Source organism: Girardinichthys multiradiatus, chromosome 11 (assembly GCF_021462225.1).
Source record: "Girardinichthys multiradiatus isolate DD_20200921_A chromosome 11, DD_fGirMul_XY1, whole genome shotgun sequence".
NCBI lineage: Eukaryota > Metazoa > Chordata > Actinopteri > Cyprinodontiformes > Goodeidae > Girardinichthys > Girardinichthys multiradiatus.
In genome coordinates, this window is record NC_061804.1 from 11,843,863 (window position 1) to 11,871,551 (window position 27,689).

General features: G+C 40.7%; 1 protein-coding gene and 1 long non-coding RNA gene across 3 annotated transcripts in view; one reads left to right on the forward strand and one right to left on the reverse strand.

Annotated features, from left to right (window-relative positions):
* Positions 1-5,473, reverse strand: part of LOC124876942 — a 14,115-nt gene extending 8,642 nt beyond the window's left edge. The window contains exon 1 of the long non-coding RNA XR_007040410.1: positions 4,992-5,473. This is a non-coding gene — a long non-coding RNA (uncharacterized LOC124876942). The remainder of the gene's footprint in view (positions 1-4,991) is intronic.
* LOC124876941 (14-3-3 protein epsilon) lies at positions 4,513-26,158 on the forward strand. Of its 2 annotated transcripts, XM_047380005.1 has the most exons (7): positions 4,513-4,826; positions 13,613-13,812; positions 15,341-15,447; positions 16,227-16,433; positions 16,642-16,778; positions 16,905-16,958; positions 25,146-26,158. In XM_047380005.1, exons 1-6 carry the CDS (start codon positions 4,763-4,765, stop codon positions 16,910-16,912), a joined length of 723 nt encoding a protein of 240 aa, XP_047235961.1. In that variant the 5' UTR covers positions 4,513-4,762; the 3' UTR covers positions 16,913-16,958; positions 25,146-26,158. The 2 variants fall into 2 exon arrangements, with proteins under 2 accessions (XP_047235961.1, XP_047235960.1); XM_047380004.1 differs by lacking the exon at positions 16,905-16,958 and having other exon boundaries at positions 4,533-4,826.
* Positions 26,159-27,689: the final 1,531 nt, after the last annotated feature.

The following is a 27,689-nucleotide window of genomic DNA, read 5'->3' on the forward strand; positions in this document are numbered from 1 at the left end:
GGGATATGATCCTGCAGCAATGCCTCAGTGAAACACATAATACTGCATTTCTGTTGCTCAAGTTGGGTCCTTGTTGTGTGAAAGCTGTAAAGCATTCACACAATAGTGTTCCTGTTTCTCTTTATTATTATTATTCCATATTTCTAACACTTTTTTTTGGCACCTATTGCCTCCTTCATACTTTGTGCCATTCAACTTTTAAAATGTTCAGCTCATTTAGGACATTCTGGCAATTACTTTTTTTAGTAATATTTTTTATACTTTTTAAAATATTCAGGTTTTTGTGTCAATTTTTAGCCCTTTGAAATGAATGGAAAATCTCAAAAATTCTGCAAAATTCAGCAAAACGTTTGCGCTCTTTCACAAGTCAAGTCAAGTTTATTTATATAGCGCTTTTCAGCAACAAGGCACTCAAGGCACTGTACATAAGGAAAAACATTACAATGATACAGAAAATCAAACAGAGGTAATTAAAAAATAAAGAAAATAGAATGATGGATAAGAAAACGAAAGGAAAATTGTACTGAAAACTTAACTAATAATGTTTAGGTAACACATTCAAAGGCCACTCTAAACAAATATGTTTTTAATCAGTTTTCTGGGAGTTTATTCCAGACTAGTGGAGCATAAGAACTAAAAGCTGCCCCTCCATGTTTGATTCTGGTTCTGCAGAGTACAGGTCCTTCTCAAAAAATTAGCATATTGTGATAAAGTTCATTATTTTCTATAATGTAATGATGAAAATTTAACATTCATATATTTTAGATTCATTGCACACTAACTGAAATATTTCAAGTCTTTTATTGTCTTAATATGGATGATTTTGGCATACAGCTCATGAAAACCCAAAATTCCTATCTCAAAAAATTAGCATATTTCATCCGACCAATAAAAGAAAAGTGTTTTTAATACAAAAAACGTCAACCTTCAAATAATCATGTACAGTTATGCACTCAATACTTGGTCGGGAATCCTTTGCAGAAATTACTGCTTCAATGCGGCGTGGCATGGAGGCAATCAGCCTGTGGCACTGCTGAGGTCTTATGGAGGCCCAGGATGCTTCGATAGCGGCCTTTAGCTCATCCAGAGTGTTGGGTCTTGAGTCTCTCAACGTTCTCTTCACAATATCCCACAGATTCTCTATGGGGTTCAGGTCAGGAGAGTTGGCAGGCCAATTGAGCACAGTGATACCATGGTCAGTAAACCATTTACCAGTGGTTTTGGCACTGTGAGCAGGTGCCAGGTCGTGCTGAAAAATGAAATCTTCATCTCCATAAAGCTTTTCAGCAGATGGAAGCAAGAAGTGCTCCAAAATCTCCTGATAGCTAGCTGCATTGACCCTGCCCTTGATAAAATACAGTGGACCAACACTAGCAGCTGACACAGCACCCCAGACCATCACTGACTGTGGGTACTTGACACTGGACTTCTGGCATTTTGGCATTTCCTTCTCTCCAGTCTTCCTCCAGACTCTGGCACCTTGATTTCTGAATGACATGCAGAATTTGCTTTCATCCGAAAAAAGTACTTTGGACCACTGAGCAACAGTCCAGTGCTGCTTCTCTGTAGCCCAGGACTGGGGAATGTGGCACCTGTAGCCCATTTCCTGCACACGCCTGTGCACGGTGGCTCTGGATGTTTCTACTCCAGACACCGTCCACTGGTTCCGCAGGTCCCCCAAGGTCTGGAATCGGCCCTTCTCCACAATCTTCCTCAGGGTCCGGTCAACTCTTCTCGTTGTGCAGCGTTTTCTGCCACACTTTTTCCTTCCCACAGACTTCCCACTGAGGTGCCTTGATACAGCACTCTGGGAACAGCCTATTCGTTCAGAAATGTCTTTCTGTGTCTTACCCTCTTGCTTGAGGGTGTCAATAGTGGCCTTCTGGACAGCAGTCAGGTCGGCAGTCTTACCCATGATTGGGGTTTTGAGTGATGAACCAACCTGGGAGTTTTAAAGGCCTCAGGAATCTTTTGCAGGTGTTTAGAGTTAACTCGTTGATTCAGATGATTAGGTTAATAGCTCGTTTAGAGACCCTTTTAATGATATGCTAATTTTGTGAGATAGGAATTTTGGGTTTTCATGAGTTGTTTGCCAAAATCATCCGTATTAAGACAATAAAAGACCTGAAATATTTCAGTTAGTGTGCAATGAATCTAAAATATATGAATGTTAAATTTTCATCATGACATTATGGAAAATAATGAACTTTATCACAATATGCTAATTTTTTGAGAAGGACCTGTAGATTTGAGCCAGAAGGCCTGAGAGGTCTGGGTGGTTGATACACTGACAACACAGCTAACTACTTTCACATACTTTCAGCTAGAAGCTCCATTCAAAGTTTAAACGGGTCACAAGACATTAAGCTATCTTAAAATTATTCAGCTTTTTGATATCTCTTACATATTCTCTAAAATTGCTAAAGTTCTATGCAACTTTTCACAAGATTTAAATTTTACAATGTAATCCATTGACAGAATTCTCCAACTGTCACAGTGCACAGTCTAGCCTTTCTCAGTTTTTAAACTTGACTGAATTTTCACAAACAAATTACTATTGTTCTTACAGATTTCACTCTACAGAAGTAATTTATGCATCAAAACGTAGTTCTGTCTTTCTGCTTTCAGGAAATATAAGTGTCATTGCCGTAGGTTTTATGGTTTTCTTTAAAACCCTCCCTCAGCGCAGGCATGTCACCTCCTGACTCATTGGGATCAATACAAAATCTAAGAAAAGGGAGGACTGCGAATTTCAGTGAAAAGGGTCGTTTTCAAATTGCCCTATCTCCTAAATGGCGGTATGTAGAGACATGAGCCTTGGCAGTTTTTTGCTTCAATGGGTCCTCTCACTCACAGTAAAGGAATAATTTTTATACCTTTTACCGTTTTCCCGTGAGATAGGTTTGTTTCAGAGTAAAAAATCTGCCTTCACTTAGGTTAAAATGTTCAAAATGATCCACTTTTTTACAGGGTCACACCTCCTACTCAGATTTTTGTAGAAACTTGAAAAGCTTCATGGTTGTTCTGCAAAGCGTGCAGATTCATACAGTACATGAATCAAATCGAAAGCCCTTATAGTTTCCGAGTTATTCAAAGTTGTTCAAGAGCATGTTTAGGCATTTTTGTCTTTTTCTCCATTTTTCCCTTTCTTTTCACCTATTGTCGTGCCTTTAATAATATTTTGTCAACAAAAAAAGAGTGACATTATCGTTCCCCTGTCCATTCTGATTAAAACGGTCAAAGGATGACATTGATAGCTCTTACGGTTTCCGAGATATTAGGAGTAGCTCGGGAGCATGCTACTCCATGATAAAAAGGCAACACCTGAACAAGAGTGAATACTTTTAAAGGGCAATTTCATAGACTTTTTAATATAGGTTGTAGTAAGCATTAGCATTTTAGCAAATTTTAGCTTATACATTGCTTTTTGCATGGTAGATGGGGTGAATTAATATCAGCCTTCATGCTAGTGATAGCCAATATGCTAATGTTAGCATTTTAGCTTCTCTTTCTCCTCTCTTCTCTCTTAGCTGATGAACACATTGCCTTTTTTAGGACATTACCTGTTTGTTTTTGTGTTTCTTCAGGTATTTGTTGTTAGTTCACTCTTTTTCTGAATTTTCTGCAATTCTTTATATATTTTAGCACTGACTTCAACTTAGGCTATATTTTTGCTTCAGTCTGTGTTTTTTCAGCTCATCTCTTTCCTGCTTTTTTTTAAAAGGTTTTATCAGTTCTTGCATTTCAACAACTGTTTCAACAAGTAGTTTTGAGGTAACTTCACCTTTTACAGTTTTATAGCTAATAGTCTTCCTGCTAAAACAGATTAGAAGAGTTTTTCTTTGCTAATGTTTCTGCTATTTCTACTAATTTATCAGATTTCAGCTAATTTTCTGCTGTCAACCTTAGCCACTTTCTGCCAGCTTTCAACATGAGTTTAGCATTTCTGTTTTCTTGTAATTCGTTACATTTCAGCAGATTTTCTGCAGTCAATTTCAGCTTGTTTCTGCCAGCTTTCAGCTAAAAAAATCAGCTTACAGCATTCACACTGTATTTTCGCAGGAAATGCTAATTTTTCTAGTTAGCGTTTGAAGTTCATACAATTCGTTTGTCAAAGATCTCACATGCTTATTATAATCAATAGAAGAGATTATTTCAACTTCCTCCATCTCTTTTCTGGGAATTGGAGTCATAGTTCAGGCCATGTTGAGCTTTTGAGATGTTATCCAGCTGCTCTTGGTTTTAAACAAAAACCTGTTGCTATAGTTACGCATTATAACAGCTGTCCAAAAGTTTAAAAAAAAGCAAAAATCCTTCCAGCTGGACCGCATCCAAAACCAGAGGAAATTATTCTAAAAAAACAATGTTTCAACCAGAAAAAGGATTACCTTTATCAAAAGATAAAATCAAAATGAACATAACTTAGCAACTCCCAACATGCACTGTTGCGCAATTTTAGAATAAAGTTAAACCGTTTAAATATTTTTTGGGGAATAATCTTGTTTTGTGCATTTTAAAGTGTAATTTGGGTCTGATCTTGGTGCATTTGGAGCTTTGCGGGAGGCGTGAATGATACTGCTGCGTGGATTTCCCGGATGGAGCAGCGACGCCATCTTTACGCCTTTGCTCACCGGTGGGTCTTCGGCTCAGCGGAGCGACAGAGCGGTTGCTGATCCACCACCAGATCTCTCCGAACAGCCCGAAAATCCTCCCCTGTTTCTCCCCGGGACGCTGAAACAAGCCCACCGGCTACCCGAGCACCATGGCGGACAGAGACAACCTAGTGTACCAGGCGAAACTCGCCGAGCAGGCGGAGAGATACGACGGTAAGGCTGGGGACACACACAGACAGCAACGGTCATTGCGGAGTGCTCCGGCCCCCGCTCCGCCGCCTGCCTGTCTCCCTGTGCAGCGCAGGGGGCTTGGAGCCGCAGGTACAACGTTCACATGGATGTCTTGGCTAAGAAGGCACAAAATGGCGGAGGGTTTACCTGATAAAGCCAAGTCTTCAGTTCATAGTAATCGGTCTCAGTCTCGACAGAAAGCAGGGTCTGTTTGCTGAAAGCGTTGCCCAGTTTGTGCGACAATAACCGGCGAACATTTATGTTAATGCCGCGGAGCTAAGCTAGCCCCTTGTTCGCTAGTGGGCTAGCTATCAGAGCAGCTAAATAGCTGGTTAGCCTTTTTTCAGTCCAGACACTCCATCTTCAGTACACCTTCCACCAACCATGACTCACATAAAAACGTTGAATGTCCAAATACTGTAACGGTTTATTGTAATACAATAAGCAGCAGCAAATTCTTCTTAAACCGGCCCAGTTAAAGCCCAGAAACACCAAAATGAATAAAAAACATGACCAGCCCTTTAATGAAAGTGTTCATGTTCTCTTTACAGCAGGTGGAAACTGGGACTAGGTATGTTAGCAAACAGTACCCTCCCAAATCAAACTATTTCATCTGAAGGTTGATGAAACACTTTTTAAATGATTCCCAGATTGTGTGTGTAGAGTGAATAACAGGTACAGTGCTTTAAAAGCTGACATTCTGGTCTGATTTATGTCCATCAGTTTGTATTAATACCTGCGAAAAGTTGTGCTCCAAAATCACCAACAATGCTTCATTTAATTTTGTTTTAGACATTGCCATGTCTCACATCTTAATTTTTAGGGGTAAGAATAAATGTCACTTAAATGACCTTAAACAGCCTCTTCTGTTCTTTACTGCAGACAGGAAGTCTTGTCATTCATTTGGCTTTTATGTTTTTGTCGATTTTGGATTGTTTTCTAGACACAAGAAGTATGAAAAAGACAAGAGTATTGGAAAAACATTTATACTGTTTATATCTGTCCCATTTTTCTAAACCAACCATCCATCCATCCTCAGAGGTAACAGGTTCAGGAGGGGAGTCCCAGGCATCCCTGTTTCCAGCACCATTCTCCAGCTCATTCTGTTTGGTCTCAAGGAGTTCCCAGAATTAATGGATGCAGAATCCTACAAGCGAGTTGTGAGATGTATCTCTGGGTCTCCCCCCAGTAGAATGTGACAAGAACAATCCCAAAGGGAAGAGTCCTGGAGAGGAAGAGCAACTCTATTCCAAACCTCCCCACCTTACATGACAGCTCTACCAATCTAATCATCTATGCATGATAGGTTACATAAGCAGGGTTCATACATATTGTTAAAGGCTCTGGAGTTTGGATTTCAGTTTTTTCCAGGCATGAATAAGAATGGGAAAATTGGTATTTTCAGGCTTAAGTCTCCATCCAAGTTCATGGTGAACTTGGTGAAACCTGGAAGGTTGAGCCTGATAAACCCTGGAGGTTTTACACGAAGATTGAGCAGGAACCATACATGATGTTCTGTTGGTCGCCGTTTCAGACCTTTCAGACGTTTGGTGCTGATGGTTTGAAGTATTTGTTTTTTAACTCATGAATTGCTGGAAGGAAATGTTCTGACTCTTAATTCAATTCAAATTCAAAAATACTTCATTGATCCCAAAGGGAAATTAAATGTTGTTATAGCTCATATTATGAAGGTTTCCTCAGAGACGTTGTAGATGCTGATGGCTGTGGGCAGGAAGGATCTCCTGTAGCGCTCCGTCTTACAGCAGATCTGAAGAAGCCTCTGACTGAAGACACTCTGTTGTTGTAGGACAGTCTCATGAAGAGGATGATCAGGGTTCTCCATAATGTTCTTCATTTTATGAAGAATCCGTCTTTCCACAATGATCTCCAGAGGTTCTAGAGGAGTACCCAGAACAGAGCCAGACTTCTTTATCAGCTTGTTGAGCTTTTTTAAGTCCCTGGCTCTGATGCTGCTTCCCCAGCAGATGATGGTAGAAGAGATCACACTCTCCACAACAGACTTAAAGAAGATATGCAGCATCTTGCTGCAAACACCAAAGGACCTAAGCTTCCTCAAGAAGTACAGTCTGCTCTGTCCCTTCTTGTAGATGGCTTCACAGTTGCATCTCCACTCTAGTCTGTTGTCCAGGTGAACACTGAGGTATTTATACTCCTCCACCACCTCCACTTCTTCTCCCATGATGGAAATAGTTTTTGACTTATTCCTGTTTCTCTTAAAATCTACAATCATCTCCTTTGTTTTAGTCACGTTCAAAATGAGATGATTGTTTCCACACCATGCCACAAAGCGGTCCACCACCTTCCTGTACTCATCTTCTTGTCCATCTCTGATCCACCCCACGACTGCAGAATCATCTGAGTTTTTCTGCAGATGACAGGAGTCTGTCTTGTACTGGAAGTCTGAGGTGTACAGAGTGAAAAGGAATGGTGAGAGTACAGTCCCCTGTGGTTCTCCTGTGCTGCTGACTACCTGGTTAGACTCACAACCCTTCAGTCTCACAAACTGTGGTCTGTTTGTCAGGTAGTCTTTGATCCAGGAGATTGTTGAGGCCTCCACCTGAGTCTTCTGGAGTTTCTGACAAAGAAAATCAGGTTGGATTGTATTAAATGCACTGGAGAAATCAAAGAACATGATCCTCAGTGCTGCTGGCTTTGTCCAGATGACATTGGGTTTGTTGAAGCAGGTGTATGATGGCATCTTCAACTCCAACTCCACAGCGATAAGCAAACTGAAGGGGGTCCTGATGGTTTACTGTTTGCTTACTCAGGTGAGCCAACAGGAGTCTCTCTAGGACCTGCATGATGTGAGATGTCAGGGCAACAGGTCTATAGTCATTGAGGACTGATGGGTGAATTTTCTTTGGTACCGGAACAAGACAGGAGGTCTTCCACAACACCGGAACCTTCTTCTGGGACAGGCTAAGGTTGAAGAGGTGCTGCAGAATCCCACAGAGCTGCTCTGCACAGGCCTTCAGGACTCTAGAGCTGACATGATCTGGACCTGCAGCCTTATTCCTATTCAATCTCTCCAGTTGTCTCTTCACTTGACTTCTTGAGACACACAGGTGGAAGGGGGAAGCAAAGGAAGTATCAGCATCTTCTGATATGGTTGAAGGCAAACATGTAGAAGCAGAAGGGTCTAGGGCTGAGGTGGAAGATAAAAAATGTGAGGTGTTACCTGACAGCTGTGGGTCCTGTGGGTCAAAGGAGGATGGAATGTCTGTTTGGCTGTGAGCAGGAGAAGAGGATGCAAAGCTTGTTTCTGAACTGAACCTATTGAAGAATGTGTTAAGTTCATTGGTTCTGTCCAGACCTCCATTGGTCTGATAATCCTTCTGCTTGAAGCCTGTGATCTTCTTCATCCCTGACCACACATCTTTGATGTTGTTTTGCTGGAGCTTTCTCTCCAGCTTCTTCTTGTACACCTCCTTGCTGTCTCTTATCTTGACTTTAAGTTGCTTCTGTAAACTCCTCAATAATCTGTCTCCCTCTTGTTAAGCAGGTCCTTCAGGTCACTGGTGATCCAAGGTTTGTTATTGGGGAAGCATCTCACGGTTCTGGTGGGGATGATGTTATCCACACAGAAGTTTATATAGTCGGTTACACACTCAGTCATGGCATTGATGTCCTTTCCATGTGGCTGGCACAGTGCGTGCCAGTCTGTAGCCTCAAGGCAACCTTGCAGAGCTTCTCCAGCTTCCTGTGACCATTTTCTCACAGTCCTCTTTATTACAGGTTGCCTCTGAACAAGGGGCTTATATTTCGAGCAGAGAAAAACAAGATTGTGATGTGATTTGCCTAGAGGAGGTCTTGCTGTAGAGATGTATGAGTCCTTGACATTTACATAAAACAAATCCAATGTTTTGTTTTCTCTGGTAGAGCAGCTGACAAACTGTTGAAACGTTGGAAGTGTAGCAGAGAGTGAAGCATGGTTAAAATCACCAGATATTGCCACAAAAGCATTGGGGTTTTGTGTCTGTAGCTTAGCAACAACTGAGCTGATGGCATCGCATGCAGTGTCGGCAACAGCGGAAGGTGGAACATAAACTGCCGCTCCTCTTTAAATCTCTGTCTGCTTGTATGGTTAAAAAGCCCGGCAGAGAGTCGGGGATATGATCCTGCAGCCATGTCTCAGTAAAACACATGATACTGCATGCCCGGTACTCTGGCTGGGTCCTTTGTAGGGCTTGGAGTTCATCCAACTTGTTTCCCAACGATCTCACATTGCCCATCATTACCGACGGAAGAGATGGTTTGAACTTCCTCCTTCTCTCTTTTCTCTTAGCTCCTGGTCCGCATCCACGGCGTCTCCTTTTCAACTCATCGGGGATTTGGGGATGTAGTTGAAGTATTATTTGAGCTTTTGAGATATTAATCAGCTGCTCCCGTTTTTAAGAAACAACCCTATTGCCATGGCAATGCATCATAACAAATGTCCAAAAATAGAAAGTATTAGGAAAAATCCTCCAAGCTGCACAGCACCGACACCGGAGAGGACAGTCATCCAAAAAAAAATCAACTGTATCCACCACAAGAGGAATAGTTCCCAAAAAAGAATAAATCAGAATCAAAAGTAACAGATCTACTCCAACCTGCTGCCACCTTGAGCGGCGCAATTCTAGAATGAATTATTAAAATCAATAATTAAATCAATCTGCAGGAGCTTGCTCAGGTAATTTGGTTTGTCATATTAAATATGATTCGGCTGGTCCAAAGAGGGATCAGAACCATAACAGATTTAGTTTTAGGATAAGAACTTTAATTTATTGTAAATAAACATGTGATTTTTATTAGTTTATCTCCTGAACACTTAACTACAATAAAACAATAAACTGATTTGCCATTGTTTAATGAAATGGGCACATAAACAGTTATTAATTACACAGAATTTACAGTTAACTGACTGATTAGTCACTTTAATTTTTTTTAAACTATAATCTCAATATTAACCTAGCAATAACAATAATGAGTTTACCTTTTAAAATCAAATGACCGTTAGATAATTATTAATGATGAAAAAAATCTCAGTAACAAGAAGGCGGTATGTTTTACATCGAGGGAAAGAGTCGAGGAGTTGTCCCTCAGCATGAGGTGTTTTAGATGACCTCAGAGGTCAGCAGGATATGCTCACTGCTGCACTGACTCAGCTGCTGATTTTCCGATATTTCCCAGCTAAGCTGAATGAAAAATGGCCGCTCAAAGTCCTGAGTGAAGCCTGCAGCCGGGAGATGGTCAGACCATTTCAGGCTCCTGATTGATTTCCTCCTTTTGCTGTTGGCCTCCTGTTCATGCAGCTATTAAAAACACCAGCGGTAATAATCTGTCTACCCCTCAGACTACAGTGAAGTCCTCACAGGCCAAAGAATGCATAAAATGACCTGTTCCCACAACAAGAAGCCGGCAGGTTTGCATTTTCCACATTTTTCAGTGTAACTGCAGCTGCTTATTGGAGGCTTTCCTGTTAGCGGGTCTGATGCAGCTTTTTCTCAGGAAAAGGTGGTGTTAAAGTGTGTATGAAAGCAAATTTCTATATAGAATGAAGATAAACTGTAGGCAACGAGATCAGTAATTAAATTAAATTAATTAAATTAATTTATTTTTGCCTATAGGTGAATGTGTTCTGGGCCAGAATCCATGTTCTTTGACATAACTCTAACCTCCCTGGTTCTGATCATAAATTATTGTCCCCATATGGTCTTTTAGGACAGCAATCTTCTGAAGTGGAATTGTGTTTTGTCCCAACCTTCATTGAGGCCGTCTCACACTTCTTCTGTGTTGTCAGAACAGGAACGATGTAGTCTTGTTTCCAGGGATTTATCTCATCAGCATTGATCTGGAGATGAGAAGAACGGAGAAGAATCTGGCTGCAGGATGTTCCTGTTCAGTCTGGAAACCTGTGGTATTTGCTGTTGGCACTTTCCATTTTTACAAAACCAGCTTTTAACCGAGTAGTCCTCTTTCATTCGGAAAGTTGTGGGTTCGGTTCCAGCTTCCTCCTGTCACACGTCTGTGCTTTTGGGCAAGGCACCTAAGCTCAGGTTGCATACCAATCTCCGTATTGGTGTATGACTGCTGTGCGTTAGTGAGATTGCTGCTTTGAGTGGTCGGTATGACTGGAAACATTTAAATGACTAAATCATTGATCAATAATTTGCTGCATCACTAGGAACCCACAGAGAAATGCACACTCATTCAAAAATTAAAAAAGGACCTTTGGTGGGGCTCTAAACAAATGGACTTGTTCTGACCTGGGTTTAAAGGTCAAAGATAAAGAATCTGTAGTCAGTCCTGAGTTGATTAGTCAAACGGTTAAAAAATTATAAAAAGGATCTGATCCAAGTTTAAAAGTAGAGATGCACCAATATGAACATTTGGGCCAATATGTCCAATGTTAATATTACTGTTATGGACGATAACCGATATTTAATTATCGGACCATACCTATACGTTAAAACATTAGCCCATATCGATTAATGCAGATATATGAAAAACCCCTTTAACAGGGTTCTGAATCCGAAGCCAACTGAGCCTGTTGCTGTTTTTTTGTTTTGTGGAAAATTTATAATAATTTAATGTTTATTCATCCGGTGTTTTCCACTTGTCCAATCGGGCTCAATTCAATTCAGTTTTATTTATATAGCGCCAATTCACAACACATGTTGTCTCAAGGCTCTTCACAACAGTCAGGTACATACATTCCAATTAATCCTAACCATTGAACAGTTCAGTCAGATTCAGTTATTTATTCAAATTGGATAAAAAGTTTTTCTGTCTAAGGAAACCCAGCAGATTGCATCCAGTCAGTGACTTGCAGCATTCACTCCTCCTGGATGAGCATGTAGAGACAGTGGACAGTCACTGGCGTTGACTTTGCAGCAATCCCTCATACTGAGCATGCATGTAGCGACAGTGGAGAGGAAAAACTCCCTTTTAACAGGAAGAAACCTCCAGCAGAACCAGGCTCAGTGTGAGCGGCCATCTGCCACGACCGACTGGAGGTTTGAGAGAACAGAACAGAGACACAAAAAGAACACAGAAGCACTGATCCAGGAGTACTTTCTATGGGAAGGAAAAGTAAATGTTAATGGATGTAGCTCCTTTAGTCGTTTCCTCTAGAAAGAAAGAACAGATAAACTCTGAGCCAGTTTTCAAGGTTAGAGTCTGAAAGAGAGCACATAGATTTAGTTACAGTTAAGCTCAGTCAGTAGCCATGTCTAGGAGAGAGAAAGGGTTAAACACTAAAAGACAGGACCATGTGGATCATTGGTAGAGGGTGAGTATTAAGTTGTTGCCAGCAGAAGCTCGGACGATTCCCCTCTCCAGAAAGGTGTCACAGGTAGACACAGAGCCAGGCCAGGTGTAGCTTCTAGGAAGAGAAAAGAGAGAACAAAGTTAAAAGCTGAAATAACAGCAAACAATGCAAAATTGGAGAGTAGTGTGAGAATGTAGCGAAGAGGATGAAAGTGGTCATTATGTCCCCCAGCAGCCTAAGCCTATAGCAGCATAACTACACAGATAGTTTCAGTTCAGATTATTTAGTTAAGCGGCGCTTATTTACAGGTATAACAGGTCCACAAGGGAAACCCAGACATTCTTCTCAGCTCTACTCTCTAGCTTATTCTGGGAGATCCCAGGACATTCCAAAACTTAATCAAAACAGCAACAGGTATTGGGTCAGAACAGGGGTCTCCTCCCTGTGAAAAACCCTGAGGAGGGAGGAACCTAGGAGTCATTCTGATCAGATGCCCAAACTACCTTCTGGTGTGAAGGAGCAGCGGCTCTACTCCACCCCCTCCAGAGCTGCATATCTGACCACAGGTGAGAGTTGGAACGTAAATCCAGAGCTTTGCTATTTGGCTCAGCACAACCACAGCATGAAGCTACCATACGGCCATCTTTTTCCAGCGTAGAACCATCAACCAGCTCCTCTGAGGCTGAGGACTGCTTCTAAACGCTGTTATTGTTGGACGATACTGATTATAATTTCTTTCCCACCGCCAAAGTGTCTCAACACTCTCCCCATTGCTTTCTGATGTTGACTAAGATCTGTACCAGGTGGGGTCGTAAAGGTCAGAGGAAGTCCATCCAAGTGGTCAATTATGTTCTTGACAAGCAGAGTTTTATCGTGTCGTACCTGAACTTCTTCCAGGCAGACCTTTCCAGCTGTGATTTTACATGCAGTGGTATTGTAATGATGGTTGTGGTTTGATCTTTCATGCAGCCAACTCAAAGGTAGAAGTTTTTGAATGGAAAATGAACAGGAACCCTGTGGTAGATGCTGAGAAGATTATTTTCATATCATATTTAGTGGCTCAAAATCTGCTTTTAAAGATGTTTAGCAAGAGCTCCATCACCAGGGACTAGAGGTGCCAAAAGCATGGTGGTTCCTTCATAACATGTCTCATATCATTCAGACATGGGTCATCAGAGGAGATGTTCTTCATGAGATTATTTAGATGTTGCCACAATAACAGACAAGGAGACATTAGTCCATATTAGATATTTTCATATAAAAAGCCTAAAGTCTTCATGTAGTGAGTTTTATCACAACAATAGGTGATGTTGGACCTATATTTGCCTTGCAGATGTAGTAGAAGAACCAGTGAAGAGCTTCAGTAGAATGTTTAGAGTTTAAAGCAAAATTTAAGAATATAATTAAACTAGAAAACTGCAGGATCAGAATCCTGCAGAGTCCTGTATGTACCAGATATTAAATGGTTCCTGCTGTTCTTTCTGTTGTCTCTCAGAAATGGTCGAGTCGATGAAGAAGGTGGCCAGCATGGATGTGGAGCTGACCGTGGAGGAGAGGAACCTGCTCTCCGTAGCGTATAAGAACGTGATTGGAGCCAGGAGAGCCTCATGGAGGATAATCAGCAGCCTCGAACAGAAAGAGGAAAATAAAGGAGGCGAGGATAAACTAAAGATGATCCGGGAATACAGGAAAACGGTTAGTCCTGGTCCTCAGCTGCGTTTTCTTTCTTCTGTAAAGAGAACTTCAGAGATACTCCCAGGTCCAGAGGGTCTGATAATCTTTACCACAGCAGTAGAACCAAATAAGCTTTATAAATGAACCTTATTGCGGTTAGGTGGTTAAGTTCCTGGTGCCTTCATTGGGAGCTGGACCTGATGTGAGATGGGGCCAGTCCAGTATCAGGGTTGTCATTCTTGGACCGGAAACCAAAATTAGGCGTCAGATTTATCCACAGAACAATGACAGCATTGTGTGTTTTTCAAATTATTCTGCTGGAAATTCAAGCTGCAAATTGTTGTTTTCTTTGTCCAGACCAAAGAAACATCCGTGTATCCACCCAGAAACATCTCCAATAAACCAGAACATTTGGATTTGAGGTCTTTAAAAATACCTCAAATGTCTCAAATATAGCTTTTCCATCATGAATCCTGTGTTGCAGTTCTGGCTGAAGTAGTTATTGTTGTTGCTAGGAATGGGCTATCACTGTTGCGGTTAGCTTTATCTTGAATTGTTTTTCTGTCAGAATTTCAATTTATCGGGACAGTCATAAACTCTACAGTACGATGTTTGCTGGCATTGATACTAGGGGTGCACGACATATCTGCATTAACATCGGTATTGGTCCGATAAGTGAAACAAGGCCGATATTAACGACTGATGATTATTTCTATCTTGGGGCTGGAGGGGAGGGGATCGGCCATCTGGCATCTGTTTGGTCATGTGATGGTGATGCAGCGCAGGATTGTGGGATCTTTAACTGAAGCAGAGAGGCAATGTGGGTGTTTTTTTTTTTCAGTGTCTAAATGTTTGGGAAATACATACAGTATAATATCAGTAAATATCAGTTATTGGTCATAACAGCAATATTAATATCGGATATTGATACCAGCCCAGATGTTCAGATCGGTGCATCCCTAATTGTTACTTTTATTGTTTTTTTTCTCACTGTTGGTTTTCTCTGAAAATAATATCTTTTAAAAGACAAATTAATTGCAGAATATTAGGTGCTGTTTAGTGACTTAAATGTATTAATGAATATATCTGGTGTTTGTCTTATGTGAGCAGTATTTGTGTTTGTGGGTCTGGGAGGCCAGACAATCTATCGCCAAACAATACTTTTATCATTTTTGCCATAAATACCACAAAGTATAGCGATGAACGTCTAGGTCCACATCACTCATCCCTACAAAAAGGTTTTTAAAAGGTCATAAAAAGGCTGAAAGCTATGCTACTGCAACCTACAGTAAAACAACTGAGAACTCTAGTTGAAGTCGAGGGTTCAGAGGTGAGTCACTGGTTGTGGTAAGGCGGCGTTCCATGACTCCTACCTGACTGACTGTAGAGAGGCCTGACATTAGCTGTTGTGCCTGAAGATTTAAAAAGAGCCAATCTAAAGAACAAGCTTCATTGGAGCATTCGGTCATAGCGAAGTCAGATTGGTGCTAAGGTTTCTTCAGTGGCTGTAGCAGCTTCCTGCAGTGGTTTTGTGTGTTTTTATCTGCAGGTTGAGAAAGAACTGAAATCAATCTGCAACGACATTCTGGATGTTCTGGACAAACATCTCATCTTAGCTGCAACCACCGGCGAATCAAAGGTTTTCTACTACAAAATGTATGTATCCAGGAAACACACACACTCACACACACACACACACACAGATCTGTACATGTTTATTTGTGGCAGGATAGCTTCCCTCTCCAGTCATCATGAACATCACCAGCTCTCCCTGGTGATGCTGAAGACTGGAGTGTTTAAGGCTTTGCTTCGTTAAACATCCTAAATAACAGAAATCTGTAGATGTGAGCGGAGAAAAGTTTGGAAAATAAATCTGGACCCTGATAATCTGCAGTAAAGAGAGACTGTTTAAAATAGTAAAAGCTAGTTTACTGAAGGGACTCATTCATGGAGGTTTTATCTGGAAGACAATAAAGCTCCTTGTAGGGATGGACGTTCATCGTATCGCTTATTTGCTGCTGTGTGCAGTTCAGTGATGAGAATCACAGTTTTTCTCTGGATTTCCGTTTCAGAACGAGCATTTTCTAATAGTGGTGACTGCAGTCACTTCCATACAGTTACTTAGAAACAAGTAAATACTAAATACTTAAATGTAACTTTTGTCATTATCACAATAAATGGCACAAAATATCGTGATGAAACTTAGTCTATATCCTCCATCCCTACCTCCTGGTGTCTCGGTATTGGAGTACTGGATCTGATGTTGACTCTGTGGACATGTTGAAGAGCTTTTACAATATGAGCATTAATGATGATTTTCATATAAACTGAACTTTATTCCATGTCGAATCATATTCAGTCTCCTGTTGTTTTTCAGAGTGACTTTACCTCCTGGGCCGGCACGTGTTGATCCTTGCTGTTTGTTTCCTGCTCAGGAAGGGAGATTACCACAGGTACCTGGCAGAGTTCGCCACTGGCAACGACAGGAAGGAGGCGGCAGAGAACAGTTTGGTAGCTTACAAAGCTGCGAGCGACATCGCCATGATCGAACTCCCTCCAACGCACCCGATTCGTCTGGGACTGGCCCTTAACTTTTCAGTTTTCTATTATGAAATCCTCAACTCGCCGGACCGTGCGTGCAGGTACAGCATGGGAGCGGTTAGATAAAGTTAACCTTCGCAGAATTTAGATTAACCTCACCAAGAAAAACTATCTTTAGCCTAAACACCTTTTATCAGCCACTCATCTTTTCTATTCTAGAAACTTCTTCATCCAATAATGTCAAACTATTTCCAGGCCTGTAGTTGAGTGTTTTCAGCAGTTTCCTTCATGTCACCTTAACTCTGGCAGGTTGGCGAAGGAAGCCTTTGACAACGCTATTGCAGAACTGGACACTCTGAGCGAAGAAAGCTATAAAGACTCAACACTTATCATGCAGTTGCTACGTGACAACTTGACGTTATGGACCTCAGATGTTCAGGGAGATGGTGAGTAAAGCTCAGTGATAGTAAAACGTTCTGTTGTGTTAAATCATGAAGAAAACTGAGTTTTTTCCTTCTAAAATCTCCTGAGTTCTCCTTCCTTCTCCTAATCTCCCCCTCATTCCTCTTCAGATTGTTAAGGACTCTTCTCTTCCTTCCCTCTTCTCCGTTATAAAAGTGTATTTTGTAAGTCATTCCTCCTGCCTTTGGGCTGCTCCACCTCTGTCACTGCTGTCTAACCACCCTAATACCTCCATCACCACCTTCCACACAGCAGCTAGACCTGCATCTACACGACTCTAAAACCTCCTTTCTCCTTCTGAACATCCAGGCTTCCTACCCAGTATGGAAGTTTCAGTATTTTCCAGGTCTGGATAAGTTTGGAAAAATAATTATATTTCCAAACTTTACTTTTTATTCCATCCATCCATCCATCCGTGATATTCTGTATTCTGGTTCCGTTTCATTCCTGGCTGACGTCTCCTCGCGTTTCACGCTGGTCAAGATTTAATGGAAACAAAGGCACGAATGTAGCCTACCTGGGCGGCGCTACTATTAATAGCACCTGGGAGGCTACGTTTGGTCTCTTGGGATCCAAGTGACCAGTGTGACTGGCGGTGATCCAGGGATTCACAGAACAACAATTAACAGCTTAACTTCGGTTCTGTTTCATTCCTTCCTGACTGCCAGTGGCAGTAAACAAAGTGGATGACTTACGCCAGCAGTGTCACGAGGAACAGGGTACCCACCTATCGCTCAAGAGGTAGAAGCCAGCGTTTATTGAATGAAGCCAGCGTTTATTCATGGCCCATGTCAAGGCGATAAAAATGTACATGGAGTTGCCCAGGATGGTGCCACCCAGATGTTCCCCAGCAGCACACCTCTCATCGTCACCCAAGATGTAGTCATGCTCCTGGCATACGACACCTGAGGGAGCGGCATCACCCACAGATCTATACACCAGCGCAATGGCTTCAACCACCCAAAAACACAGAGTCGGCAGTGATGAGATCAAACACACCGAAAGTACAGGTCACGACCTTGTTTCCATCAAGTCTCCACCTGCGAGGAGAAACATCCACTTGGTTTACTGCCACTGGCAGTCATGGAGGAATGAAACAGAACTTCATCTTTTCAAGCTGCAGACTTCAGGATCTTTACCTGCTTTTCTCTTTTTGTCGGTCTGAGCTGTTCTTTAGATTCAGACTCATTAGGTGTTTTCAAACTGTTGACATCTGAGTGAGTTCTGACAGCTGGGGTCAGTTTGGTTCTGACCCTGATAACTAAATTATTTTTCAACTTTCATTTATTTCTGGATTAAAAACCATTTTTATTAGTTCAATGGTAATATTCCATCTTCAGAGAAATGTAAGTTTTAGTTGTATTACCTGGAAGTCAATATAATCAGAAACCAGCTCATTGTGTTTAGATTCATACAGAAAGATGTCTGCTGCTCCTCAGTCTGAGGTACTAACCGGCACCTTTAACGGTTTCTATTGAAGCCTTTGGTTATTGGAGCCCCTATCAAAGTCCTCATTACTCAGGTGGCTGTGCTGCCTCCATGGTAACCTTTCTAAGCAACCACTTGCTCTGTTTCATGCATTTTACTTCCTTACAAGATCTAACCAGCAACCCCCCCCCCCCCCCCCCCCCCCTCCCTCCCCACTGGCCTGCATGACGTCACTGGGAGGAGGAGGAGGAGGAGGAGGGGGGGGGGTCTACTTGCATCGGTCAGGCTTTTAAAAAATAAGCAGAAACTAATTAAGGAAGTCATGCTGTGTTTCTTATGGCCTCCTCCACTGTAGTGCATGTAGATCTGATACACCTGCAGGACTCTTTGCACTTTAACATGTTGCTCTATATTGACCATGAAGGTTTCTGTGATAACTGCGGTGGGTGCTTTTATTTTATTTTGTGATATGAAGTATTTCACTTCCAACACTACTAAATGATGTTTGAGATGCGCATAGCGACCTCAGATTCACCGTCTACTTGACACTCCAGGGAACAATGAGGGCTCGTGTTTTCTTAAAGGGATAGTTCAGAGTTTTTGAGGTGCAGCTCTGTTGAGACCTTATGGAGAATTTGTTCTTCTGCAGTTGATAACTGAGCATCTTCAGTTTGAAGAAACGAATTAGTTTTAGAGGTGGTGGCTTGTTATGAAGGGTTAAAGTAACCAAAATTAACTTGAAATGAATTGAAGGTGTGAAATACTGAACATGGTAAAACTGAGTGCCATAAAAACCAACATATGATTAATTTCGCCTCTGTCAAAATTAGGATCCATGAATTTGGAGGTCATTAAAATGAAAACAGGGTAAATATTAATCTTATAAATATTAAGGTTATAACATTTAACGTTGCCCGTTTTCATTCACTGCTTTGATTTTAGCACCTCCAAAAAAGTAGTGTGTGGACAATGCAATGGAAGTGTGACTGTCACATGCAAAAACTGTATATAGATTTCCGTTTCTCATCTTAATTTTTTCATGTTGTACATAGTTTTTAATAGTTCTTTCTTTTCCGCTATTCTCTCATTATTATTATTATTATTAATATTATTATTATAGACCTGTTTATAGTTCTTGTTATTGTACAGTTTCAAATGAGTGATTGAAACATATTTATTAAATTTACTGTAATGTAATTTATTTACTCTGTGATATTTTAATACTATTTATAAATAATAATAAAACATAATATGTTTTTGATCAAATACTATTATAAATCCTTGTCAAAACCATAATTTTATAGCGTGCAAGAAGACCTTTAGTATTCTGGCCAATGTAATGCGATGACGTCATCACCGCCCACGCGTCCAGAAAGCCCGCCGTCAAATTGACGGGCCTGGGAGTTCTACTGTTAACTGTTGAGTTTTATCAGTTTTTTTGGAATGATTTAAGAAAACTTATTTTATGCCCTTCTAGAACGTATTTCTAATAACAATCTCTCACCTACCATGAAATGAGGTCTCATCACTTTGATCCCCAAGGTCAACAAAGACCTCTTGTCCTTAGAAAAATGGAGACCCATCACTTTATTATGCACAGACTATAAAATACTAATTCTTGTTTACGCCAATCGCTTAAATAGTGGGTTAGCGACTGTTATAAATGAATGTCAGTCTGCGTTCATAAAGGGAAGGAATATTCATCATCATACAAGACTTATTCTTGACATGCTGGATTATCGACACTTTATTAACGGCGACAGTTTCATCTTATTCCTAGACTTCTACAAGGCGTTTGACTCACTTGAGCATCACTTTATTATGTAAACCTTAAAATGTTTTGGCTTTGGGGGAAAATTTTGCAATGTAATAACACTGCTTTATACTGAAATAAGTAGTTCAGTTTCCCTTGGCACAAATTTGACCCCCAGCTTTACTATGTCAAGAGGCATTTGGCAAGGATGTCCAATTTCCCCTAAACGTTTCATACTGTCAACCCAAATGCTTACCTTATTAATAACTCAAAACCCAATCTTGGATGGAATTACAATTTTTGACAACAAATTTACAATAAGTCAATTTGCTGAGGATACAACCATTTTTCTAAAGGACAAAACTGTGATTGATATTGCACTAAAATCCATTTTAACCTTTTCTGAAGCATCTGGCCTGCCTCTAAATATTGATAAGTGTGAACTTCTTTCGATCCAGTCCAGCTCTGAAAAGTCTGTTTCCTCCATTAAAGTTAAATCTGATGTTAAATATCTGGGAATAACAATTTCCAAAGATCGTATTAAATGAGAGGAGGAGAATATTGGTAAATGTATAGATAACATGAAAAAATCCTTAAACCACTGGTTAGTTCGAGATCTCACAGTTTTTGGGCGAGTTCTTTTATCAAAGGCTGAGGGTGCGTCCAAATTGTTTTACCCATGTCAATCTGTGTTCATCTCAATTTGGAAGGAGGAACAAAACTTATTATTTAAAAAGGTCTCAACTTATTACAGCATATGATGCAGGTGGTATTAAAGCCGTAGACCTTGAAGCCTTAATAGGTACATTTAGAATAAACTGGCTAAAAGCCTATTTTTCACTCCCCAACTCTGTGTGGTTTCATATCCCTAGAGGCCTATTTGATAAACTTGGTGGCCTGGATTTTTTTGCTTAGATGTGACTTTAATTTAACCAAGATTCCTGTCCAACTGTCTAACTTTCACAAACAAATTTAGCTTTTTTGGAAAATGATATTCAGTCACATTTTTGTCTCACACAGCTCTTTATTGTGGAATAATGGGACAATAGTTGTCAACAGGAAGTCAGTTTTCAATTCTATTCAGTTTATTTATATAGCGCCACTTGGATGTACAAACGTCAGGTACATACATTCCAATTAATCCCAACCATTGAACAGTGCAGTCAGATTCAGTTATTTATTCAAATTGGATAAAATGTTTTTCTGTCTAAGGAAACCCAGCAGATTGCATCCAGTCAGTGACTTGCAGCATTCACTCCTCCCGGATGAGCATGTAGAGACAGTGGACAGTCACTGACGTTGACTTTGCAGCAATCCCTCATACTGAGCATGCATGTAGTGACAGTGGAGAGGAAAAACTCCCTTTTAACAGGAAGAAACCTCCAGCAGAACCAGAACCAGGCTCAGTGTGAGCGGCCATCTGCCACGACCGACTGGAGGTTTGAGAGAACAGAGCAGACACAAAAAGAACACAGAAGCACTGATCCAGGAGTCCTTTCTATGGGAAGGAAAAGTAAATGTTAATGGATGTAGCTCCTTTAGTCGTTTCATCTAGAAAGAAAGAACAGATAAACTCTGAGCCAGTTAGTCAAGGTTAGAGTCTGAAAGAGAGCACATAGAGTTAGTTACAGTTAAGCTCAGTCAGTAGCCATGTCTAGGAGAGAGAAAGGGTTAAACACTGAAAGATAGGGCCATGTGGATCATCTGTAGAAGGTGAGCATTAAGTTGTTGCCAGCAGAAGCTCGGACGATGCCCCTCTCCAGAAAGGTGTCACAGGTAGACACAGAGCCAGGCCAGGTGTAGCTTCTAGGAAAAGAAAAGAGAGAACAAACTTAAAAGCTGAAATAACAGCAAATAATGCAAAATTGGAGAGTAGTGTGAGAATGTAGCGAAGAGGATGAAAGTGGTCGTTATGCCCTCCAGCAGCCTAAGCCTATAGCAGCATAACTACAGAGATAGCTCAGGATGACCTAAGACACTCTAACTACAGGGGTTGGACAATGAAACTGAAACACCTGGTTTTAGACCAGGTTTTAGTTCAGATTATTTAGTTGAACGGCGCTTATTTACAACAATGTCGTCTCAAGGAACCCCACAAAGGGTCTGGAACGGCGCAGGGCCGCCGGGGAGGCCGGACCAAACCACCGAGCCAGAACCCGGCCACCCCAGAACGGGCCACGTGTAGTGGCACTAAGTAAAATAATAAACTGATAAAGTTTATCCATCTAGAGGCCATTGATGGTCATTGTTATACTAAAAACCACAATGATTGGGATACCTCTCTCCATCAGACTGATTATAACCAATGGAAAAGAGAAGGGGTCATACAGGTAGCAGAAATGGAGGGTGTGTTTCCACCTCAACCATAACTGAGCCGGTTTAGGCTAAACCTGACTCCCCCTTACTCCAACCAACAGGGAGGGAAGAAGGCTCCCTCCCTGATAAACTAAGCCACTCTAACTATAAGCTTAATCAAAAAGGAAAGTTTTAAGCCTAGCCTTAAAAGTAGACAGGGTGTCTGCCTCACGGACCAAAACTGGGAACTGGTTCCACAGGAGAGGAGCCTGATAACTAAAGGATCTGCCTCCCATTCTACTTCTAGAGACTCTAGGAACCACCAGTAAACCTGCAGTCTGAGAACGAAGTGCTCTGTTAGGAACATATGGACCAATCAGATCTCTGATGTATGATGGAGCTAGATCATTAAGGGCTTTATATGTGAGGAGGAGAATTTTAAATTCTATTCTGGATTTAACAGGGAGCCAATGAAGGGAAGCTAAAATAGGAGAAATATGAGATCTCTCTTTTTAATTTTCATCAGAACTCTTGCTGCAGCATTTTGAATCAGCTGAAGGCTAACGTTTTTAAGTCTGATTGGTATAGAAAAGGGATTTTGTTTGTAACTGACTTAATGGATGGTAATGGAGTTTTGTTAGACCACGATGAATTTGTTAACAAGTTTAATCTGAACTGTACCAGTTATGAATATCTGAAAGTTTGTAAAGCTATTCCGGTCGGCCTTTTTCATCTTGTACTAAAAACTTTAAGGTATTTTAGAGTCACTCCAACTCTACCCAAACTGGTTGTAAACGACATCGATTTAACTGATGGCAAACTCAGTAATGTTGTACTCAAGTCTGCATTTAAATCAAAACGATTCAATGATTACAACAGAAGAACATCTGTGGATTTGAATATAGCTGAAAAAGCTTTATCCAGATACATTAAATGGCCATTTCCACCTAAGGTGAAAGAGACTCACTTTAAAATTTGTCATAAAATATACCTAGTTGCTTTTTTTTAAACAAACGCTTTAAATTTGATCTAGTTGGATGTAACTTCTGCAATTGTCCTGTTGAAACCCTTGAACACCTCTTTTTTTCTTGCTTTATCTCAAGTAAATGGTTGTCACTGAAAATACCGAATATCCCCAAGTTTTCCTTTGACCATATTATGCATTGTTTCGACAGTCCAGATAGCCAAACATCTGACGTTGTAAATATTGTTTTGTTGCTGGCTAAGTACCACATTCACTGCTGTAAGTGTAGAGGCTCTGCCCCTTGCTTTGCCTTTTTTTTAAACAACTTTAAAATGGATCACTCCTCATTGAGACTTCTCAAATTTGTATTTTCTCAAAAAATGTCTGCAAACATATCTAGACATCTTTTATTTTAAGTAATTATTCCATTACATTTATGTGCTTTACTGTTGTTCTTTTCACTATAATCCCAGGTTCTTGTATTTTCTTTTTTTTAACTTGTTGCAATGTTACTTAACCCTCTACAAGATATTGTATTTTAATCCTTGTCAAAAAGACAAACTACTGGATGGAAGAGTGGGATCCACATTTGTCATTGTCTTTTTCCTTGTTTCCATGGAAATAAACCTTTGAAAAGATATACTTTTGTTTGTATATTGGACTTTTTTGAATAACAGGCTACTGCCTAAACCACAAACCCATGCTGCTGTATTCAGATCTACTGGAAGGACCAAATATTACGTTGTGAACGCGATGAATGATAAAACTGAAGTGGTAAAAATGGAGGTGATAAAATCAAGGCAATGAATTAAAACAGGCAATGTTAAACTTGATAACTTTAATATTTATAACATTAATATTTACCATTTGACCTCCAAATTCTAGGATCCTAATTTTCACGATATTAATCACATGTTGGTTTTTATGGCAATCAATATTACCATGTTAAGTATTTCAGACCTTCAATTCATTTCAAGTTAATTTTTGTTACTTTGACCCTTCATAACTTGTCTGATTGGAACACAGATAAAAATAAAAACTTTTATTCTGAAGTTTATTCAAAACCTTTAACCTTCCATAGTATTTATTTATTTAGAAGTCTACATTTATTTACTAGAATCATTGGTTGGTTCTGGTCCATAACTTCTTTGAAACACCTTCTTATGTAGAAAGGATAATGCAGTTAAAAATATCAATAGCTTTCAGTCTTAATGAATATGAACATATGCTATGTTCTGTTAGCATATGCCATTTAATGTTTGCATATGGCGTCCCATGTCGGCATACTCTGCTTTATTATGGCTGTAAATGCTATGCTATGGTATGCTAGCATATGGCATGTCTATCAGCGTTATGCTGATCTATATTATGACCATAAATGCTTTGCTATGTTAGCATATGTTTTGTTATGTTGTCAGCATGTTATGCTGTTGGCATAATGCTGTGATGTTCTATTAGCATATCTAATGTTACGCTAGCAGATGCTATGCTAGGGTAACGCCATGTTAATGTTTCCAATGAAATGTCAGTTCAGCTACAGACCAGACCTCCATGTTTATTGTAGCATTGCAGACGTCTTCTCTTGTCTTGGTCCTGCACTGACTGTTAGCTCTAGAACTGTAGTGAAGAGGTTCTGAGACTTTTCTATTGAAGAGGAAAACATTCAGTGGTTTTAACAGAACTTCACAAAGATCCAAGTATTTTGACTGAGAGAACAAGCTGAGCTTCAACTGGCAACAAACCAGTTTCGGGAATGTTTTTTTTAAACTCTGTAAGTCCACTCCAGCAGTTTGAAGCTTTTACATGTACGGACTTGATCCTGATTCTAAAGATCGCTCACCCAGAAACAAATCTGGTTGTGTAGAGATTGCAGCAGCCTCAGTAATCGCTCCGATTTCCTCTTCATTTCAGGTGAAGAACAGAACAAAGAAGCGCAGCAAGATGCGGAGGAAGAAGTCCAGTGAGACTGAACAACACAAGACAAACCCTCCTCTCCTCTCTCCTGTTCTTGTCCCAGCACTAGCTCCTGTCCCATGCCACAGTTTCCAGCAGTGTTCAGCCCACCATCTTCTTCAAGCTTTCTCCTAACTTCTACCTGCCTTTCTTACCTCTTATCCTTACACGCATGCCACCTATCTGTTCCCTGAGGGCCCGCTCGGGCCCGTGTTTCCAGTCCACCGGGGTTTTACCTTTTCTCTCTCGTTCTGCAAGCCCCAAACCCTTTAAAATCCACATCCTCTGTGACTGTTTTATTTTCGCTTTACTTTGCTGCATCATCTGTTGCCAAGTCTGCTTGCCTGTGTTTGTAACACACATATGCAAGGGTTAATTTAAAGATGAAACTCAGTTTGTTTTCCTGTGTATGTATGTTTGAGATGTACATCGTTTCCATGCTGTCAGTTTGACTTCAGTCATCAGGATTAGAGTATACAGCTGTGGTGGAAGGTGGAAAGAGCTTTTAGTTTAAACAAAGTGCCCTCTAAACTTGTTCCTTTTACACATCTGTATTTGTTTTAAAGACAAACATCAGAATATCCCCATGTGAGAATCTCTGTCCTCTTCTCTTGTCCCTCGGAGCAGTGCTGTGCTGTGAGGCTGTAGTGCTTTTTGCTAAAGTTACATATTTAGGTAATGGCTTTTTAACATAGAAATGTGTGTGAGAGTGAGAGAGGAGCGCTCAGCACCGTTTGATTGCAATTTACTGCAGTTTGCAGAAGAAATAGAGGCATGCTGCATCTTTCCTTCCCCCCTTTGAGTCCGTCAGGTTTCCTCACCTCATCCTTTCCTCTCATTTCTCCTCCTCTTGTTGGGTATGTGTAACATGAATCTGATTTGTACTACTGGATATTCTCACCGGAGCCACAAGTACCATCTCTCTGAAACACAGCATGGAATAACATTAAACTTTAAAATGAAAACTTCAAGCTGTGAGATGATGGTTTCCTTTCCTTCCACTTTGTTTTGGTTTCACTTTGACATTCAACCACTAGAGGGCAGTGATGTCCTGACAAAGACCGAAGACTTAAGCCAGGTGTTTCAATGCATTGAATGACGTTTATTTCATTGCTTTAATAAAATCTAGATTACTGAATTAATCTAGATTATACACACTGAAATATTTCAAGGCTTTATTTCTGTAAATTCTGATTATGGCTCACAGTTAATGATAATAAAAAACGTTTAAACATTTTGCTGGCATGGAGGCCACCATCCTCTGGTTCTGCTGAGGTATTCAGGTTGTTCTGAGCCTTGATCTACGTTGTTGGTTCTGGTCTCTCACCTTCCTCTTGACAACACCCCATAGATTCTCTGGGGGTCAGATCAGCTCAGTTTGCTGGTGTTACTATGGTGATTAAAGCAGGTTTGGTACCTTTGGCTGAGTGAGCCGGTACCAAGTTATGCTGGAAATTGAAATCAGCATCTCCATAAAGCTTGTCAGCAAAAGGAAGCATGAAGTGCTCTAAAATGTCCTAGCAGATGGTTGTGTTGAATGTAGACTTCAGAAAACGCAGTGGACCAGAACCAGCAGTTGACATGACTCCTCACACCTTCCCTGACTGGAAACTTCACACTGGACCTCAGGCAGCTTGGATTCTGGTCCTCTCCACTCTTCCTCCTGACTCTGGGATCTTGATTTTCAACTGAAATGCAAACTTTGCCTTCATCTGAAAAGAGAACTGAGCAACAGTCCAGTCCTTTTCCTCCTCGGGTTCGGTAATAAGGAGATAAATCTGTGTGGTGGAAGCTCTTGAAGCTCTGACTCCAGCTGCAGTCCACTCCTTGTTAATCTCCCTCAAACTCTTGAATGCATTTTATTTTAAATCGTCTCAAGGTTGCGGTTCTCCCTCTTGCTGGTGAACCTTTTTCTTTTTTATTGGTCTGATGTAATAGTCTAAGATCAGTATGTGTAAAGAATTTCAAAAACATGTAAAGAAGAGCAGAAAGTGAGGCTGTTCAGCTGAAATGATCTCAGATGCTTTGAAATGGAAACCAGAACCAGAAAGATCTGAAGAAAACCGGAAACTATTATTCCAGAGGATGGAAGAAGAAACCTCAGCCACTGATCAGCTCCAGGATGGTCATCAGAGAAGGTCTACAGTAACCTGAGAGGATGGTAACCATGTGAAGCCAAGCTGTCAGCAAGAAGGTCCCATGATGACATGGTGAACAACAACATGAGCTGAAGAGGTTAAAGTTGACCTACAGAGAAATACAGCAACATTTTCTGGACTGCTGAAGGAAGGTTGATCTTCTGCTGGTTCTGAGGTTGAACCTAGAAATACAGAAGAACTGTGGAATAAAGTCCAACCATCCTGGGCTGGACTACCTGAAGATGGTCGACTCCATCTAACACAGATGTGACGCAGCTCTCAGAAACAGTGGCTATACAGCTAAATATATTTACAGGAAGCTCAGTCTTTAAGCATCTTTCTGTTCATGCAGGAAATGCTGGAG